The 13,228-nt window shown below is 44.5% G+C and overlaps 1 protein-coding gene across 1 annotated transcript; it reads left to right on the forward strand.

Moving 5' to 3' along the window:
• Positions 1-374: 374 nt before the first annotated feature.
• Positions 375-7,005, forward strand: unm_sa1261 (un-named sa1261; the record flags this gene model as incomplete). The annotated part of the gene is made up of 3 exons (XM_080008842.1): positions 375-546; positions 4,415-4,617; positions 6,116-7,005. The coding sequence occupies 3 exons, from the start codon at positions 375-377 to the stop codon at positions 6,947-6,949; spliced, it is 1,209 nt and encodes a 402-aa protein (XP_079864968.1). The 3' UTR covers positions 6,950-7,005.
• Between the last annotated feature and the right edge of the window lie 6,223 nt (positions 7,006-13,228).

Below are 13,228 nucleotides of genomic sequence, written 5' to 3' on the forward strand. Positions count from 1 at the left end.
TGTGTGTGTGTGTGTGTGTGTGTGTGTGTGTGTGTGTGTGTGTGTGTGTGTGTGTGTGTGTGTGTGTGTGTGTGTGTGTGTGTGTGTGTGTGTGTGTGTGTGTGTGTGTGTGTGTGCGTGCGTCTATGTGTTTACTCTGTGAGAACGGCTACAGCACATGGGTGTGGCTGCAGTTCCCATGGTGAACGCCTAGCACCTTGACTTGAACTCTGACCTTCCTTCCTTCCTTCCTGCCCCCCACCCCCCCCGACACAGGAAGACATTCCACCGGCCCAAGCCCAGACCCTTCCTCGGACCCCCCTGCTCCTCCTCCTTCTCTCCTCCTCCTCCTCCTCCTCCTCCTTCTCCTCCCCTGCTTCTCTCGTCCTGGAAGAATGAGCTCCTCTCCCCATGGCTCCCGCGCCTCCATCGACATCCTGGAGGAGCTGCAGCTCATCGCCGCCCAGAACCTGGAGAAGCTGGACGTCAACAAGTACTACGAGGTGGTCAGGGAGCTGGGCAAGGGCACCTACGGCAAGGTGGACCTGGTGGTCCACAGGATCAGAGGTACAGCCATGTTGGATTTGGGGATAAGCTGGGGGGTTCCCATACTTTTCTTTTCTCTTTCACGCCCACCACTTTTTAAAAATCCGTGCCATTTATAACGGCAGCGCAAGTGACAAAGCAAGTCATGGTGAACAGAATTTAAAAACCAATGACACAAAGGACATGGAAGTCCACGTTTTTCACCCGGCTTTATGTCAACAGCGTCTGCAAGTTAAACTTTGCTCGGATAAACTCTACATTAAAATCTGTATATTTTTGGTTTTTGTAAGATCAAAAACTAAGTTCATAATTTATGATTTCATTGAATTTTAAGTGTTTAATATAGGATTTATTCAGTCATCAATTTAAGCTCTTCTCCACATCGTTTTCCCAGTCTCCTGCAGTACCTCTGCTCTCCACTGTTGCTAAGCAATATTTGGGTTAAACAGACTTTATGATCATCATGAACCACACACAATATCAATATGTATCTTGGTATCTGCTAACACATAGAAAAGCACATGTTAGAGAATCAAACCTTGGTTTTGCAGTGACAGTCAATTATTATCACAGCCGTATTAGTTTAATCTAAAGCATTGACTTTTCAATATTCGTTTTGGATGAAAGATATATCAAGACGGTTGATTCAATATTCTGGGAAGGAATTCAACTTCCTGAATCTGGGAGCCCCACGTCTGCGTGCCTCCACACTGGGCACCTCGTGTCAACATATCTCAACCGAACCATCTCTGACCTAAAAGCTCAGCACAACCACTTCTAATGACGCCGTTTAGAACTGTGCATGAAAGACGATCAATTTGGGAGAACGACAATTGTTTGTCCTATACAATATGGCGGAAAACGGCGGTCGCTAAGCTGTAACCGGTCAGGCCATGAGTAATTCTCTAATTTCAACTTTTTGGAACAACTTGGGATTCTGGCTGCGGGGGGGGGGGGGCAGACACACTTTACACAGCACTCAAGATTCGCATTCCTCATCTGATTTGACATTTTTAACGGGAGCGCGTCTGGTCGACCTTTTCCCAGAAAACCACAGACCAAAGGTAAAATGTCGGCCATCTGCTCCGAGGCCCTGAGTGGTTTATTTTGGAGGGAGCAGGGGAGGGATTTTTAGGACATTAAGGGGCTTTTCCACTGCCAGGGGTGATGCTGACCTTTTTAAAATAATAATGTGCGGAGTTGAACATTGTACATCAATGCCCCCCCCCACAACACACACATGCACACACACACACACACACACACACACACACACACACACACACACACACACACACACACACACACACACACACACACACACACACACACACACACACACACACACAGAGATATGCATAGATAAACCCAATAAAAACATAATATATAAATATTAAAATACATATACATACACACACACATATAAAAATGTATTAAAAAAAATCTAAAATCAAATATATAAAGCACACGCCCTAGACAACAACACACACTTGTACGCACAAATACAAGTACACACAAACCGTGCATATGCTAAAACATACACACACAAACACACCCAAATATTGACAAAAACTTTTTTTTTTTTTTAAGTTGGAAGCGACATTTTGGGAATTACTCTGGAAAAGCCAAAGACAATGGTTTATGAAGATCTATTGGACCATTTAATTAGAAATGTCACTGTTAATGCAGACTAAGATTGTCCTACACTGTTGAGTCGTGAATTAATGAGGTAATAAACAAACAAAAATATATATATATTAGAGGAATATATTGATAAATATTCAACGGGGATGTACATGTCGAAATCACAATATTAAACTGGGTTCTATTTACATCCATTGCCCCCCAGAAACCAATAATCCAACTTTACAGTGAATGTCCCCCACTATTATAAACAACAACCAGGGTAATAAAGGAGAGGATTACTTCCTGATGGCTTCCAGCTGAAACCCAATCATTTGGAATGATTTTGACATAGGAGTATCAGAACAAAGGTTCTGCAGAGTGTAGTACAACAAATAGTACAACAGAAACACCCAGTTCTGACCGTGCAAAAAGCATGACAATTGGAATTATGAGCGACCTCAGAACGTGTTGCCGGTTCAATTTGGGGTCGACGTCTTCGACTCCTTTTCGAAAAGAGGGAAGGCGTGACAAGGCGTTGGACGGAGGGATCATTTTTCGCTGGATAAGGTGTCATCACGTCACGTCCCAGATCCCCAAACAGTTTCATGAAGACGTCTGTAGATGTTCCTCGGACGTGCAGCCGTCACAGTAGGTTAACACCATCAATGGCCTCTTGGAAATTGTCTTTTTTTCTTTTTAATTGGCTTGGCTGCGTTTCCCGTGTTGTCTTTTTTTAAATAAATGACAAAGTCATCCGCTTGTCGACCTTTTCCTCGACAAGCGGCTGCGTTACAGAGCGATACAGAGCGCTGAGCCCGTGCTATTGGAGAAGCATCTGCAGCTCCCTGGATCCGCTGACCTCCGCACCTCCTGTCGGCACCAAGCCCAGAGAGGCATCTTCTGCTGGCAGCCATCCACCTCGTCTGGTGGGGTGTCCCCCCGACTGATGGTGGTTCTCCGGTTCTTCTAGCTCTCAAACTAGCCTTGGTTCTCTGGTTCTTTGGTTCTTCAAGATCTCATAGTTGTCCTGATTCTCTGGTTCTTTCAGCTTTCAAACTAGTCCTGGTTCTCTGGTTCTTCTAGTCCTGGTTCTCTGGTTCTTCTCGTCCTGGTTCTCTGGTTCTTCTAGTCCTGGTTCTCTTCTAGTCCTGGTTCTCTGGTTCTTCTAGTCATGGTTCTCTGGTTCTTCTAGTCCTGGTTCTCTTCTAGTCCTGGTTCTCTGGGTCTTCTGGTCATGGTTCTCTGGTTCTTCTAGTCATGGTTCTCTGGTTCTTCTAGTCCTAGATCTCATACTCTCCCAGCTCTCATCCTGGTTCTTCTAGTCCTGGTTCTCCGGTTCTTCTTGCTCTCAAACAAGTCCTGGTTCTCTAGTTCTTCCAGCACTCACATTAGGCCTAGTCCTGGTTCTTCTAGTCATTGTTCTCTGGTTCCTTTAGCTCTTGCATGAGTCTTGGTTCTCTGGTTCTTCTAGTCCTGGTTCTCTGGTTCTTCCAGCACTCACATTAACCCTAGTCCTGTTCTTTTCTAGTCATGGTTCTCTGGTTCTTCTCGCTCTCAAACTAGTCATTGTTCTCTGGTTCTTCTCGCTCTCAAACTAGTCATGGTTCTCCCTGGTTCTTTGAGCTTTCAAACAAGTGTCCAGCAAGCCAGACAGACAATATGTTCCTTTGCAATTACAATTGCCATAAACTGACCAAGAAAGGGGGAAAAAAGGTATGGTACAGAAAAATTAGGTTGCATGCATTTTACTGTATATATCAAGGGGAAAGATTTGCAGCCACAACTCGATAAAACTAAACAGAACTTATTTCCAATAAAGGTAAATCTTTGTTTTTACCCATCTAATTTTGTTATTGTGTCATATACATATCAATATTGTTGTAAAAATCACAGTTAATTTCCATTTGTTGGCAAATCCCTCATACCAAAGCACAAAAGCTCCAATTCGCTGCTGAGAGACCGTTCCGATTTTTCCATGGAAGCATAACTGGTCCCGCAGAGGATACAAAATATTCGCTCCGTAAATCCTCCCTGAAAAAGTCAGGATTTAAAACCGCCACATCACAGAGTTGAGTTATTCCTGCAATATACAGTATAACTCAGACATGTTTTAATTATGTTTCATGCCTACAATTTAATAGCTTTGAATATAATCCCCTGACTCTTACAATAGGGTGAGAATATACCACAAGGAGGGTTAGGGTTGTGAAGTCGTTATGCAACCGTTTTTTATTTTTTTTTATTTTCCCCACCCTGTTTTCAGGCACCAAGATGGCCTTGAAGTTCCTGCGGAAGAAGAGCACCAAGCTGAAGAGCTTCCTGAGGGAGTACAGCATCTCCCTGTACCTCTCGCCCTGCCCCTTCATCATCAACATGTTCGGCATCGCCTTCGAAACCGACGACTGCTACGTCTTCGCTCAGGAGTACGCGCTGGCCGGGGATCTCTTCGACATCATTCCCCCACAAGTGAGAGGAGAAAAACACTCCAGCCTCAAAGAAAAGTTGTGTTGCGGTTGACATTATATCGTTTATCCATTTTTTGCGCACCACTTTTGAGGAGGCTAATCCTCTGTTGGTCAGAGTTTCAAAGCTGTCGATCAGTAAAATCGTTGCACATCGAGATTTAAATAGGAACAAACACAATGGTTTCAGTGTTTTAATTGCCGACTACATCCATGGCCAACCAATCTAAAGTCAACTTTGTAAGAGACTTCATTAGGGAGAAGCGGAGAAGCAGAGTGGTTGTGTATTTGCATAGAGAGAAGCAACCAGTGCTTCAAAAAGAGGCACTCGGACATCAGAGTAGATGGGGAAAGAACACATTTCATCATTAACACTTTACTTTTTAATCAGGAAGTTCCAGATTCGGTGTCTGTGCTTGCACCTCTGGAACAAGACTCATGACATCATCTGAGGCATTATCTCCTAATCTCCCACATATTGAAAAGTATTTTTTGACTGTTGCTGCTAGTGCATGTAGTGGAAAAAAAAAAGTGCCAGTACTCCCCTTAGTCACATGTTGGCAGAAGGGGGATAAAGAAATGTAAAGAAATGTAAGAGTCCTTTCACGCGCGTGTAGAACAGCTCATGCTGTGTTCCAACAGAGTCGAAAATCTGAAAACGTATTTGGAAAAGTGTAAAGGAACAGCCCTTTATGTCGGAATTTCAGAGCCCATAGGCTCATGCCCAAGTTTACCAAGATAGCAGACCCGACGTCAGGGTAACATGGGGGCGCGCACCGCTGACCGGGAACAACGTTACCCTTGTATAAAACGCGTCTACCGTTGTTTTGAACTGCTCTGTCGATTTGATATTATTTTACCACGAGAAGCACCGACTTGAATGACTGATTTTTTCAAACCCACCTGAACCGGAGAGGCAGCAGCCTTTGCCAGCGATGGCACCAGAACTGGTGAAACAGATAATGGATGAAGCCAGAAGTTTTCACCAAAGAGATGCGAAATAGAAATCGCAAACAAGGACGCCCACCATCTAAAGGAATCCCCCGTCCGTGTCCATATATGGTCAATGACGTCATGGAAACCCTGAGCCAGAGCTCGCAGCTTGTCCGTTATGATAATAAAAAAGTGTGCTCCCACTCATTGAAACATGATATATCTTACAATATATACACTTGATTGGTGCACTTGTGAGGCGGCAGAACAGAGTACTGGCAGCTTGTGAGAAGTGCTGGTGCACAAGAAAAAGCCATGGTACGCCAAATAGTAAAACGTAGGAGTTCCGGTACTGCATACTGGTGAGTACCGTCCACCTTGAGCTCTGGTTGCTGCCACCCAGTGCTCACACTGTCTTCTTGACCATAATGACCTCTTGTGTTGGGCAGACTGTCCTCCATGTTGTTATGTCTGGATGAAAACAAAGTTGAAGGTCTGGGTTGACGTGGATCAAGCCGTGGACCTCATCATTGTTTTTTTTGTTTTTGTTTTTTTATTTCCCTGTCCAGGTCGGACTCCCGGAAGCCGTGGTGAAGCGCTGTGTCCACCAGGTGGCCATCGCCCTGGACTACCTCCACTGCAAGAAGCTGGTCCACAGGGACATCAAGCCCGAGAATATCCTGATCTTCGACAGGGAGTGCCGCAAGGTCAAGCTTTCGGACTTTGGCATGACGCGCCGCGCCGGCTCGCCGGTGAAGCGCGTGAGCGGCACCATCCCGTACACGGCGCCTGAGCTCTGCGACACACTGCAGCAGGACGGCTTCTGCGTGGACTACAGCACCGACGTCTGGGCCTTCGGCGTGCTCCTCTTCTGCATGCTGACGGGGAACTTCCCGTGGGAGAAGGCCATGCCCTCCGACACCTTCTATGAGGAGTTTGTCCGCTGGCAGAGGCGTCGGACGGGCACCGTGCCGTCCCAGTGGCGGCGCTTCACCGACGGCGCCCTGCGCATGTTCCGCCGGCTGCTGTCCATCGAACAGGAGCGCCGCTGCTCCGTCAAGGAGGTCTTCAACCATTTCAACCACTACTGGATGCTGGACACCGAGAACGGGAATGGGAATAGCAACGGCAACCTCGGCGGGACCATGGGGGGCGGCGGACCCCACGTGGACTTCAGCTCGTCCTCGTCCGAAGAGGACGTGCTGGTTGACCGGCTGAAGCAGCAGAGCCTGTCTCCCGCCTGCACGGTGGCCAAGGGCGCCATGCTAATGGACAACCACTACTCCTCCATGTCCGCCAACGGCTCCGTCACCTCCACCGGCAGCTACGAGCGGGTCAACCGGGAGAACAATGGCGGAGGCGGGCGCATTCTGGTGACCACGCCCATCGAGATCTGCGTGTGAAGATGGACGGCGTTATCTCCCCAGGCTGAGCTACAGGCTACAAGCGCATGGAGATATTGTATGGACGCCTCCGTAGCACAGGGGTTGTTTGTGCCAAGGAGGAGCGAGATCTTTGAAAATGAGAGAGGGTGGATAGAAACGAGGTGTTAGGGCGGTACGGTGACGTGTTGCTTAGTGCTCGTGACCGTGAGCAATCCAGGGTCATCTGGGATGGATTGCTCGGTAGCTGTGGGTTTTTTTCTTTTGATATTTTCTGATGACAAGCCAATCAGAAATGCCCAAGCGGTAGCCTACTAATGTGGTTTTCTACTCCGATCGTTGAAATCCTTAAAACACCTTGAACAAAAACTACTCTAAAGAAGAAATAAACTCACGGACATCGTCAGAACACTATCTTCTAGCAATATGTTCAATAGTTGGGGAAGCATAAAATAACAGCGACCAGAGAAGTCTGCTTAAATGGAACCAGTGGCGACTCTCCACGTGTAAATTCATCCATTGTGACTGAAAAGTGACAAGACACTATTGTGTGTGTGTGTGTGTGTGTGTGTGTGTGTGTGTGTGTGTATGTGTGTATGTGTGTATGTGTGTATGTGTGTGTGTGTGTGTGTGTGTGTGTGTGTGTGTGTGTGTGTGTGTGTGCCTGTGCGCGCGCGCGTGTGTGTGGGTGTACACCATCCCACCCTTTTCTCGGTTATCATTATGATGATTTTTATGTACAAAACATTTTTGTTATTGATTTTCCTTGTTAATTTATGTGATGACTAATATATTTGTATGTGTTTTATAACGTAGCAAAAAAAATGGAAAGCACATCCTAACCCATGACACCGCCAAGGTTTAACTTCTTGTATTTCTGTGGCTGCTTTCGGTTTTGATTGAATAGCTGTTTTTTCGTACGTTGTTTTGGTCATGTCCTCTCCAAATGAGGTAGTTTTAGAAGACGGATTTGAGCCTGGTGACGGTAGCATACGCCAGCGGATGAAAACACATTTCTACGGTCTCTATTTGAGGCAGATCAAAATAAGTTACTGAATGCTATGACGGTTGCCAGTTTTGTTCAGAATAGTCTGTACTGTATGTTAATGAACGTGTCATTGGTAGTAACAGTTTGAGATTTTTGTCTTATTTGCTCGGTGATTCATTTGTAAGGTGGCCCATTAAATGCACAAATTAAAGAGCAGAGTTGACCATCCCCAGCCACATACCCATATATGCATATATACATTATATGAGTTCACTTATTAGCGAAAAAAAGAACAATAAAGACATGTGCTCATATTACCTGTAATTGCATGATTAAAAAAACAAAAAAGCTTAATTTGGCATAAAAAAAAAAGATTCTCTGCAATTATTGCTCTAAAGACAAGTAGTACATGACAAAATAACACAGAAGGTAAAGTAAACTAATGCTGATCGAAAGGGCAAGACAAGAATAACCATCGAGCCAAGAATAACTTTACCTCAAGAAAAGAAAGAAAGTAATTTCTCTCGACTTTCTTTTCATTTTTCTAATATGTCTTCTTTTGTTTTGGTTTTTGTACTGTGAAATTGTTTGACAGCTATTAGTTTGAAACTATTTGTTTGACAGAGTAGACATAGAGTATATGGACACAAACAGCTTGTGTAATCTTGTAATGGGAAACAATTCAATTATCTTTGGGATATTTTTCCCCCCTCCCTGTTTTTTTTTTTTTTTTTTTTGTTTTGTTTTGTTTATTGTTTTTCAGATATTATTGCATGAAACGATGAGGTCCTTGTGGAATAAAAGGCTGAAATAAAGACGCCTAGAATGAAAGTTGGCAGCGTCTTTTCTTCACAACTGAATTTTTAAAACAGTCCTTCACCACCCGCTTTGGAAGACGTTGGAGAAGCCTCTGATCCTCCACTGGCTCCATTACTCGTGTTGAAAGCTCATGTCCTGTGTGTTATTACCACTCGATGGCTCGGGGGTCTTCTCGTCGTCTCCCTGCTTTTGTGTTTGTGACTGGTCTGTGCCGCGTCATGTCCAGGTTTGAGATTTTACCTTTCAATTTGTTTTGAACGTTTTGGTGGGACAGCCGTCTTCCTGGAACTCCAGTAACTCCTTTTTTATATAACCTGTGCTGCCAGCATGCTGGGCATACAACACAGAGTATTTGTGCCGTTGCATCCAGGAGAGAGTTAGTCTGCAAGTGGAGTTCAGATTCTCAACCTGCAATGCAGCTCTTTATTCATTCTTTAATCATCAAGAACTGCTGCAGTAACTCTGTCCTGTGGACGACCTGGAGGACGACAAGAGCACAGATTTTTGTTGCACAGAACCGCAACCAATCCCCCTCTTAGGTGAAATATTTAACCATGTTTTGGTCTTTAAACAACGAATCACTACTCCAAAAGGGGGAGAATCACCGCGGGTGAGACAAATAAACATAGAAACAAACAACAACATGTACACGGAAAACATGAACACAGAAAAACAAGTATCGACAAAACATGATTAATTAAGTTAAAAATTGGAACAGCAATTATGGCACGGGGCCTCTTCCTGTGATAGCTATGGCAGTAAAGGAGAGAAAGGGAGAGGGATGAAATCAGGAAGGTGTTCGGGGGCGTGCTTGAGGCAGATGCCATTTAATCAAACCTAACTGCGCATTTCCCGAGGTGGGATGCGGAAAAATAAATAAAAATACACCTAACCACACCTTTGCCAAACGGGAACCCATACAAGCTACAACCTATTCACACAAACCTTACCCTAAATCCGAACCCTAACCCAAAAACCTTAACCCAGTGGCAGTGCGCCTGCCCCGATGGGGTCCCAGTTAAAAACAACCGTTCAACCACACCTACATGTAGCCATGAACCCCAGACCAAACCATAAATCCCAACTACTGTACCTCACCTCAACCAAATAAAAGACATAAATACTGTACTTACCTTTTAACCCCATAGAGCCAATACACTGCAGCAAATCGATGCGCCCTTCCCGGTGGGAACCCGGCTAACAACAACCCTTCAAGCAAACCTAATCCTGACCCATAAACCCGAACCCTCTCTGTCCTTCCATTGGAAAATGAAACAAGCCGGAATGTATTCTGAGTGTGACGTGTTCTGTGTGATGCGACACAGATGAACAATGGGGGGCGTCTCCTCTCTCCTCCACCTGTCCGGTGATAAAGGTTGGACACTTCAGTATAACGTTTCAATCACATCAAAAGATGGTAGATAAAAGATTAAAGCGGTCAGCTCTTTCACTGTTTGCGCATTTCATTACCTCAAAACGGACAGAAACACCCCGTGACCACAGGTGTATTTGGGCAGTAAACCGTCTAATAGATATCATCCCAATATGCCCCCGGAGCTCCATGAGCAGCGAGCTGGCTTCGTTTCGAATCTTTAAAAAAAAAAAAAAAAGTTTTTATTTTTTTACTGTAGCCTGAATTTATGTAATGCACCCACTTAGTTGGCAGCAAAAGAGTTTTGTTTCCAAATAACACTTCCCACGGCGCGGCACAACATTGATTACTGTGCTGGACAACCTGCCAACACAGGCAGAAAAAAAAACAAAAATAAAGTAAACGTCTCATTTCATTCTGATGGGAGCAAAACGGAGAGAATTCGAGAATAGGCATCAAATCATGAGCCCAGACAGCTCTGCACTGGAAATGTTTTTCACAATATCATTTATTTATTTTATATCAAATGGCTCCACCCTATGTCTTAATTTTAAATTGCAATAGGGTTTGCTTGGTGTAATTAAAACCTGTTATACGTGGAACTGAATGCATTATCTACTATCTATCTTTTTGCCAGATTTAATGTCATTGTTTCAATAGGGTTAGGGTTATTTTCCATCTTTTCCATCTTATATCTTATTTATTTTCCACTGCAGGGTCGCCCAAATTATACTTACATGCATATACGCAATCAAATAACCAAATTTAAGTATGAATGATAATCTGTGTTGATTAAATAGAATAGATGCTTTATTAAATCAATTTAAATTCCAGTGAAACTAAATTAAAATTATATCTTACATTATTACAAATTATATTTGTAATATTAATAATTTTACTCGTAGAAAATAAAATAATTGAAAATGCTAAGTTTTATTAAAATACAATATTTTTCTAAATTATTTTCAAAGTAATTATTAGAAATACTGAACAAAAATATTAAATAAAGTTAGATGCAGAGTCGCCATTGCGTCTGCTGGGCTCAGCAGGCGACACTGCATGTTCAGCACAGTGTTCGTTCTAGAGCTCAGAACTCTCTCTCTCTGTCCCCCCCCCCCTCTCTCTCTCTCTCCCTCTCTCTCTCTCTCTCTCTCCCTCTCTCGCTCTCACTCGTCTCTCTCTCCTGCAGAGTGTTTACTCACCAAGATCCCAGTGGAGCGAGGGATGGAGGGAAGTCTGGAGGGAAGGAAGAAGTATCAGACTGGAAGAACTGAAGAGATGGAGAATTGATGAAGGCCCTGACGCAGACTGCTGATCCATGTGTGGTCTGGTTTATTAATTGGAGAAACAAACAATAAGCAAATGATGATAGATCACATTGTTTTCAAGATCCTGTACTTTCGGATGACGGTGTCATTCCTTGACTTGTTCAGGGCTATATAATGATAAGAACTTTGCTTTTTCTTGTCCCGTGAGCTCATGAGCCAGCTTTCCACTGGAAGGCATCCGTCAGTCGGACCCCCCCGCCCCCCACCCGTCGTGGCTGTGGGATGAATTGTGAAAGGGTTTTGCATCACAACTTATGTCAGGGAAAATGGGAGAGCTTGTTTTTGGTCATTTACCATTTTCACCTACTGAGACTCCATTCAATTATTGTTTGCAAAGTGAGAAAAAATAAAAAAATACACACATTTCATTCATATGAAACGAGATGTATTGATAGTGAATATGGTGACCTCCTCCAACGTTGCTATTTGATAAACTTAACTTATTTACTTAGTTTACTTAGTTTTAAGCCCAATTCGAAATAAAAACAATGACTTCCGGTAGTACCGTGGAATCCGAAATTTGTCGCAACACGCTTTGTTGCCAACAACACGTCGTCGTTTGTCGGATTCAGTGTAAAGCCGGCTAAAGAGGGCTCAAGGTTCAATGGCTGCTAAAGCAATGAGGCCTCAAGTGAGGAAACGTGATATACGACCATTTCATTTTCCAAAAGCTGCACTAATGGCTCTTCACAGTCCATATGTAAAATGGCCGATAGGAGGTACGAGTGTGACATAATCTCTTTTCTTTCCACGCCCTGACGGTTGCTCTGCAGATAGCGGCTCCATTATTTCGCTGGAGGCTTGGGCTGCCCTTTAGTCAAGACACTTTAATTATCCGCTTGGTGTTTGTGCCGAGGCAGAACGCTCATTAGGAGAAAAAAACAATCTAAAAGTCAGCTGCTGTGACCAGGGATTTTCAAAACAGCGATGGTGCTGTAGCCAGCGCCACTGGCTGGAGTGGGAGTTCATTTTAGCCCCAAAAATGATCCTTTGTCTTCTGTATCCACTTTGATTGACAAACAACACTGTAGGCGCTGTTGTGAGAATACAATTATTGTTGTTATTATATTTAGTATTATAGTCACCATATTATCATACCGTTCACCATTTACTGTATTCTAGGAATCATTGACTTTTCTGTAATTTATATTTTCCTGGACATTGAGCCTCCAGAGCAGGTGTCAGCACATAGTAAAATGGGGTGAAATTTGAGTTTTATGAGGCGTCCAGATGGATGAACTGCAGGCAGTGTGGTGCGGGGCAGTAAACTCCACTGAAAAAACAAAACAGACTGTGGATGCTGCAGTGGGAGGCTGTGAGATGCTGTGGGCTACTGTGGGATGCTGTGGGATGCTGTGGATGTTGTGGGGTGACGTGGATGCTGTGGATGCTGTAGATACTGTGGAATGCTGTGAGATGCTGTGGGATGCTGTAGAAGGCTGTGGGATGCTGTGGGAGGCTGTGGGAGGCGGTGGATACTGTAGGATTCTGTGGGGGCTGTGGGATGCTGTGGATTCTGTGGGTTGCTATGGATACTGTGGGCTGCTGTGGATGCTGTAGCAGGCTGTGAGATGCTGTGGGATGCTGTGGGAGGCTGTGGGAGGCTGTGGGATGCTGTGGGGGCTGTGGGATGCTGTGAGATACTGTGGGATGCTGTGGTAGGATGTGGGATGCTGTAGGAGGCTCTGGGATGCTGTGGGATGCTGTGGATGCTTTGGGATGCTGTGGATGCTGTGGGATGCTGTGGATGCTGTAGATACTGCGGGATGATGTGGATGCTGTGGGATGCTGTG

This window comes from Zeus faber, assembly GCF_960531495.2.
Source record: "Zeus faber genome assembly, chromosome: 11".
Taxonomy (NCBI): domain Eukaryota; kingdom Metazoa; phylum Chordata; class Actinopteri; order Zeiformes; family Zeidae; genus Zeus; species Zeus faber.